Source organism: Solanum lycopersicum, chromosome 5 (genome assembly GCF_036512215.1).
Source record: "Solanum lycopersicum chromosome 5, SLM_r2.1".
Lineage (NCBI taxonomy): Eukaryota > Viridiplantae > Streptophyta > Magnoliopsida > Solanales > Solanaceae > Solanum > Solanum lycopersicum.
Window position 1 is genome coordinate 62,649,913 of NC_090804.1, and position 8,143 is coordinate 62,658,055.

Consider the following 8,143-nt stretch of genomic DNA (forward strand, 5'->3'; position numbering starts at 1 on the left):
TGGATCAAAGCGATACATAATATGAATAAATATCGAGAATGTAGTTGCGGAAGATTTCAAAATAATGAAATACTAGGCGGAAATGGAATGACAGTTCTTAGGTACAGAAAACTGCACGAAACGGATTACTGCTAGCTCTTCTTTCTATACCTTGAAGAATTTTGAAGATGCATATGCAATTCCTGTTGAACCTCTCCCATGCAGGAGTACATAGGATATATCAAGTTATGTTTCAGAGCTTAAAATTGGTGTCGCCTGGTTCAAAGAGAATGGTAGAAAAATCGCAACTTGAACATTTGAAGGGGTTTGCTGATGTGAAATTTAAAAGGTCTAAAGTTACTCGCAGTAGACGTCGTCAAGTGGTCCACAACTGGAAGACATGTTCAAGTTACCTAGGCCACAAAAATGATAATTTATTTGTTTATACTATAAAAAATATATTTTATTTTATCTTTTAGACTCATGTTTTGTTTTATTACAGTGTATTCATTGCTTTCAATAATATTTATTGACAATGCATATCAAATATATACAGGTTTGATGTCAAATGCATTCCAGCTAAGTGTTTAATATACCATATTCATTCAGTAATCATATCAATTATATACTGCAATAAATATAATTCATGTCAATTTAATATATAAGATATTGTTCATATGAACATTATATAAAGCAATTATGGTGTGCATTCGGTATCTATTTTGTATGCAACTGAATAGTCATTGTTATTATTTAATGTTATTTAACAAGTGTATTAATTTGGCATCCAATTGGCGTCCTACTCTAAACCAAAATAAAACAAAATGTATTTGATTTAAGTGCAAATTTAATAATAGTTATTTTAAATTGTCAGATTCGTTTCTGTCAATATTTAGACAGATTGTATACATTGACATAATCATTTCTTCAAGATATTTATATAGGCTCAACTTCATTCAGTTTTTATTTTTTGTGCTGAAATATGAAGTAAATCAAAAGCACTTGTATATGAATTTGGATGTCCAAAATGTACGGTTTGGATATCAATTATAAGACAGAGTTAATTCATGAATTCTAAATTGGTATTCATTTTGTTTTAGTTAATAAGACATTGTAAGATCATGAACTCTAGATTGGTATTCATTTTGTTTCGATTAATAAGACATTGTAAGATTATGAACTCTAAATGTTGAATCTAATTGGTGTACGATTTCTTTATAACTGTTATCCCAAAAATTAATCTACTAAATGTGTAATTTATATTTAGAATGGTTATCCAATTGGTATGTAGTTTGTACAAAAATAGTATACTGATATTTTATTAGTCAATCTAATAATTTATATGCGAAGAAAATAGTGAATATTATATATCACTGAATACTTAAAATTGTATCGAACACAAAAATATCGTTCAAAGTTCAAAGAAAAACTTGCAATTTTAAAAAGTCTAAGATGCAATCAAAATATCAAATATGTCAATTTTGATCTTCGTGATCTTAGTGTAGGATAATTAGTGGTATTCAGAGCATGTCGTTTTACTATGAGAGGTCCATCAAAATTGTTAGCAACACTTTTAGTTACTTCACTCTCACTCACCACATACCGCATGTTCATCTTTCTTTGTTTTACATAATGTCATATGATTGTGGCATACCTTTGAAAATGGTACTTTGCATCAATATCAACAAAATGCATACCAAAAACTCCATTACTCATGTATTCAACAAATAGATACGTATACAAACCAAAATCACTGCAAAAAGAATAGAAAGAAAAAATAATTTTAAAAAATAAATTGAGTAACTCTTTTGATAAAATCACTTTCACTAGACGATAGGAATACATACTTTGAACTTTCATCTTGTTGAGGCACATTCGTTATATGCTTGACTTCAAGTGGGTGGATTGAGACTTATCAATATATTCTAGGAGTTTATTGACATACATATCAAGCTTTTTTACCATAAAATTTATACTCATTAAAATAGTGGTATCATGTATTGACATTCTTGTTGTGGAGTGCTCCTTCATTCATTGAATCATATGCCTAAACTTGATTAGAAAGACAACCATAAATCAATGAAATGATTTACTAACATTGACAGGAAAAATGACATCGTAAACTCTGTTTAAGTGAATGTTGGCAAGTAGTTGGAAACCTCTAATACATTATCCAACATCATGGTCGGGAGAAATGAATCTCATGTCATAATTAAAATTTCTCCACTGTTTTTCAATGTTATCAATCCCCGTCTTAAATCAACTGTACTGCATGATAATGATTGTAGAGAATACTTTGCCTTATTTCGCGGATAATACGTAATGATATTAATGTTGTTACAAAAAAACTAGCCACAACAAAAGGTTTTAGATACACAGAATGAATATCCAATTCATTCAAACTACTTGTTTAATGTATTGTTCATGTAAGTCGGCGTGTTATAGAAAATTTATTCGATAATCATATCAATTTCATACCAATTAAATCTGCATACATGATTCATTCCAGTTTTATACAAGTTTTATTCAGTAAGCAAATCAATAACATAACACTAAACACCAATTACTGTTCATAGCAGTGGACACTTTATACCAAAGTTATTCAGAAATCACTCAAAATGCATACATGATGCTATTGTATAAAAAAGTTATACAAATTGGAAAAGTTATACATGATGTCAACTAAATATGTAAAATATTATTCTAAAAAAGATACATTTCATAACATATAAACAAACAATTGTAATTAGAAAAATCTGCAAAATGAGTTACAATTCACTAATAGAAAAGTTGATAGATATGACTTACCCCGTCTTTTCATGGCATGCCAGTTTTTTATCACTATGTTGAAAAAAATCATTTTTGAAACTTTCACAACACCAAAATTCGTTTGAGATTCATACTTATCTTTAGAGGTGGCAAATGAGCGGGTTGAATCAAATGCATACTTATCTTTAGAGATGGCAAATGGGCGGGTTGGATCAAATGTGGGCGGGTTGAAAATGGATAAACATAAAATGGGTAATCATTCAACCTGCTCATATTTGATATGGGTAAAAATGGGCTGGGTAATAAATGGGTTGGGTAAAATACAAGTTTACCCATATTTCATGAATAAATAGTTCTTTACTTAAGAATTCAATACGAAGAAAATATTTTAGTCTTTTTTTAGATGAAATCTGTTGAAAATGCTTCATTTCGTTTTATTTTATTATAAAATAAAAAAAACTTTAAAAAAAATTTCGGGGGGCGGGGGTTGAAGGGTAAAGGTTGTTTAGGGGTAAGGGGTGGGGGTGGGTCCAGGGTAGGATGAAAAAATAAATATTTGAAGTTGAAATTTTTAAAACAAACTTAATTTTGTTTTGGGTGGGGTGGGGGTGGGGGGTGATGGGGGACGATGGTAGGGATGAAGAAATGAAATTTGAAGTTGAAAATATTTTTTAAAAAATAAACTTAAATTTTTAATTTTTTTTGGGGGGGGGGGGGGGTGAGGGGACTGGTGTGGGGTGGGTTGGGGGGTCGAGGGTAAGGGTGAAAAAATAAAATTTTGAAATTAAAAATATTTTTAAACTTTAACTTTTTTTTGAAGCTTGAAATATTAATAGGGACCATATATATATATGTCATGTATAGGTGAAACATCTTTGAAAATTCATTCGTTAAACTCATCTATGACCTCAAATTTATTTTGACTTCAAATGGATGTTTGATACTAGAGAAAATAGGACATCTTCTTACACTGCTTTTGATAATCGAATATACAAAGATGTGTCATACTAGTCGTGATTCCTATTTCTCGGTTGCACATCTGGAGTAGTTGCATTGAGTATTAGCTCGAGTCGAACAATCTGCGTCATGGTCAAATCAAGATAATCTTCTAGACTTGGTGGTTTCGAAGCTGATGATCTAAGTAGTAAGCATTAGCAATAACACCGACTGTTTGGTCAATTGATTTTTGTGCTTCAACTACGTCTTCAAAAAAGGTAAAACTAATGTTAAATAAACTTTGTAACTAAATATCTATGATTGGTTCTCATACTATCAATGTTTGAAATATCTACATATTCCCTCAGTGAAACTGATGACTGATGCATTTGAGCTTTTTCAGTTTTTTCAACATGTTCATGGGCATCATCCTAATATATACATTAGAATAAAATTTATTCAGACCAACAAAAATATATATTATGCGTAAAAACTGTTTCTTACAAATTTAATATCAATTTAAATCGACAATAAATAACCTGTCATTAATAGTGCGTTTTACAAATTTAACATTACATTAATACCAAATTTAAATCAATAGAAAATAATGTACAATACCACTTTTCATATAATATTCATACAAAACTAATACAAATTTTATAATACCACTTGCAAAATAACAACAAAAACATGCATAAGAGTTACTTCATTCAATATTCCAATAACACCGATATCAAACAAAAAAATACTGAAAAATAGTGTCTAATATTTGCTCAAACAATATTCATATCAACTTCATTAAATAATAATACGTTAAAAATTTCATGATTACTGACTCATAGACAATTTACATTGTAATAATATCAATTTCAGATAAAAAATAGAAACACTACAATTGATCAGTTCTTAATATCCTTTATATTTTTGTTGGTTGACCTCTCGAAAACCTAATCTCACCTTTATCGACATATGTTGTCAATGCGGTCATGTGCTTGTCAACATATATGTTAAACATTAAAAGATAACAGAATAAGAGAATAAGATATAGTATTAAGTAATGGAAAAGAGATGGAGAAAATGGCATTATCCTTTAATACACTTAAATCTATTTCAACACTATTCTATTTTAAATTTATGTTATAGTAACAAAATAAGATGGGAAAATTAAAAATTATAAACAAAAAGGTAATAAATGATAAATATTAAAGTTCAATAAATAAAAAAGGATATGATTGTCATATGTTCTGAAAATTATATTTTTAAGTCCTCGAAAAAAATATTTTTGTTTAATGTCTTTCAGTTGAGAATACGAGGTGTGCCATTGTCAAATGGTTGACAAATCTCATAAACAAAATCTGCAAGGCCGAGTGGAATTGACTAAATTTGAATGATGTAAGATTATTTTCCAACCTATGACTGCAAGCTTTAAGAGTCAACCTGAAACATTCACTACCCCATAAAAAGTTGACATACTGACCAGACTTAACCATATCTGTTATTTGTAGTTTTGATGATTTGACAAACTTAGGGACCTCATAAAAGTACCGGATTTTCTACTTGAGTATTGCAGGTGTCTTGTTTGAAGTATTGCAGGTGAAACAAACCCAGGGACCTAGTAGAGGTACCAGGCTCTCATGATGATGAGTCAGTCGACTGCCAGCTGGAGACGTACAGAAAGTAGGTGCACACTTCCCGATGGCGTCAGAAAAGTGTGACCTTTGCAGCCAATGGCAAAGAAGTTTAGGAAAGTGACTTGCCCATATAAAAGGCATTTTCCTAAACATTTGTTGCTAGTTTTTGCAACTTGATAAAAACTTTTTAAGAACTCTTGCAAAGGCTACACAAAGCAAAGGCAGAATTATTCCAAGGACAACAGCAACATCTGGAGCTTTTCGTCTAAGTTGTTTAGGAATTTATTCTCTTGTTCTTAAATTGTAAACCACTCCTAACTCTATAAAGGAATTGGTGTGTTGTGTTAGAAGTCTAAGTTGTCCAGGTGGGATAGCTTAGTGAGTAGATTGTGTTTCTACTTAGGCTTGTTGAGCAATAGAGGACTATTGCTTAACGGTAAGATTGATAACTCTTTCTTACGTTTGGTGTAATCGTGTTTCGCTTTTGCTTTTGAAGATTAGTGAAAACGATTGAAAATTCTTTGAGACAGGTCGTGGTTTTACTCCCTTAAGCAAGGAGGTTTCCACGTAAAATCATTGTGTTGATTTTACTGCATTTAACTTTTCTGGTAATTTTCTGAAGTGAAGTAAGGGACCTGGTCCATTACTCATTAAGTGAAGGCATACATTCTATCAAGTGGTATCAGAGCAGGCACTACCTATTTGGTTAACACCAGGGAAGTGATTTTGTTCTAGAATGGCAGCTCTACTTAACCTCGAAGAAGGTCAATCATCACAAAGACCTCCTCGTTTCAATGGACATTTCTACAGTTGGTGGAAAGTTAGAATGCACGATAACCTCATGGCTGAAGATAGCGAGTTATGAGATATTATACTAGATGGACCCTTTGTTCCAATGATGGAAGAGAAGGATGGAGAAAAGACCATTACTATTCCAAAGCCCAGGCAGAAATATGATGATGCTGACAGAAAAAAGATTGAAAAGGGTTTCAAAGCTAAAACTCTTCTGGTCTGTGGGATAGGACCTGATGAGTACAACAGAGTGTCAGCTTGTGAGTCTGCTAAAAAAATTTGGGATTGCTTGTTGACTACACATGAAGGAACTGAACAAGTCAAAGAATCTAAGATTGACATGCTCACCTCACGATATGAGAACTTCAAAATGAAGGAAGGAGAAACAATACATGACATGTTCACTAAGTTGTCTTCCATTACAAATGAGCTGCGAAGTCTGGGTGAACCTATAAGCATGACCAAACAAGTCAGGAAAGTGCTTCGAATTCTTCCAAAGTCTTGGGAGAGCAAAGTTGATGCCATTACAGAAGCAAAGGACTTGAAGGTGCTGACCATGGATGCCTTGATTGGTAATCTTAAAACACATGAGATGAATCGAAACTATGATTTGTCAAAAAAAGAAGCCAAGAAGGACAAGTCATTGATGTTGAAGTATAAATCAGATGAAGATTCAAGTGATGATGATGATATGGCATATCTTATTAGTAGATTTCAAAAGGTTGGAGAAAAAACAAAATTTATAAAAGAGGAACAAATGGGATTCGAAATGCTGCTCAAGGAGATACTTGCTACAAGTGTGGAAAATCTGGGCACTTCATCAGAGAGTGTCCTTTGCTCAAGAATGAAAACAAGGAACATCAAAAACACAGGGGTGACAAAGAAAACAGAAGGGACCTGGTACCTGGTAACAGAGATCGTAAAGCTGCTGCTGATATGGTTGTCAAAAGGGCTCTTGCTGCATGGGGGGATTCTTCAAGTGATTCAGAAGATCCTGATGAGCCAAAAGATGTGTCTATGGTTGTTGTGCATGAGGAGGAAACTGTCTTCAATGAAATGTTTGCTCTCATGGCACACACAGAAAATGAAGAAGAGGACAATCAGGTAACTCTTCTTGACATGAAAAATGACTTGGATAAATATTCTCTTAAAAAATTGAGAACCTTGGCAAAAGTCATGCTAGATTCTGTGATAGAGTTAACATCTGAAAGAGATACCATGAATGCTGAACTTGAAATTTTAACTGAAAACAAAGGTCAATTTGAAGACACAATGTCAAGAATGGTGTCTCTAGAGTTAAATAACTCTGAACTTAAGAACCAGTTGTGCCAGATTACTGAAGAAGCTGAAAAGCTAAATGGAAAGTCAAATAGTCTGCAAGCTGAAATTCAAGAAAAATTAAAAAACTCTGAGAAAAATCTTAGTCTGTCACTTGAATAGAGTAACAAATTAGAACAGGATATTGTGAAACTTAAGGAAGAGCTTGAAAATTCTCTTAAGTGGACCAAATCCTCAAAGTTGCTGTCAAATGTGACAAATCAGAGTAATTTCAATAAGAAAGGACTAGGAAGTCTGAACATAAGTCCTCCTTATAATCCTCACAGTAAGTATGTGTTTGTGTCTGACAATCTGTTGTGTCTTCATTGTGGTAAGAACGAACATTTGAAGAATGAGTGTGTTAGCTGGAGAAACTCGTGTGAAAAATACTCTAATTATGCTGAAAGACAAAATGTACCAAAAAAGAGACCTGGTCTACAGAGCCTGTCTCAACTCACAGATTTTCAAAAAAAAAATTTGTTCCTGCTCCTATGTCTTTTGTTAGAAAGCCTCAAAGTCTACCATATTGGACCAAGTACAATCTGATCACTCCTTTGTCTGCCTACTGGGAACTCAAGCTGAAATGGGTTCCCAAGCTTAACAAGTGATTTTTGGTGCAGGTGAGTGAGAGGAGCAGCAGTCAATGTTGGTATATGGATAGTGGCTGCTCTAAACATATGACTGGTGATGTAAAGAACTTCCTCTCACTCAAGACCCTC

At 32.6% G+C, this 8,143-nt stretch overlaps 1 protein-coding gene across 1 annotated transcript; it reads left to right on the forward strand.

The window, feature by feature from the left end:
• The first annotated feature begins 6,213 nt into the window (after window positions 1–6,213).
• Window positions 6,214–7,547, forward strand: LOC138348965 (uncharacterized). Its single transcript, XM_069298581.1, has 2 exons — window positions 6,214–6,828; window positions 6,906–7,547. Exons 1-2 carry the CDS (start codon window positions 6,214–6,216, stop codon window positions 7,545–7,547), a joined length of 1,257 nt encoding a protein of 418 aa, XP_069154682.1.
• The last annotated feature ends 596 nt before the right edge of the window (window positions 7,548–8,143 follow it).

What these genes read in the sequence shown, in the direction of transcription:
- LOC138348965 (XM_069298581.1), top strand. Translation starts at nt 6,214, where the DNA reads ATGGAAGAGAAGGATGGAGAAAAGACCATTACTATTCCAAAGCCCAGG. An exon ending in TTATTAGTAGATTTCAAAAG is followed by an intron (nt 6,829 to 6,905) that starts GTTGGAGAAAAA and finishes ACTTGCTACAAG; the next exon opens with TGTGGAAAATCTGGGCACTT.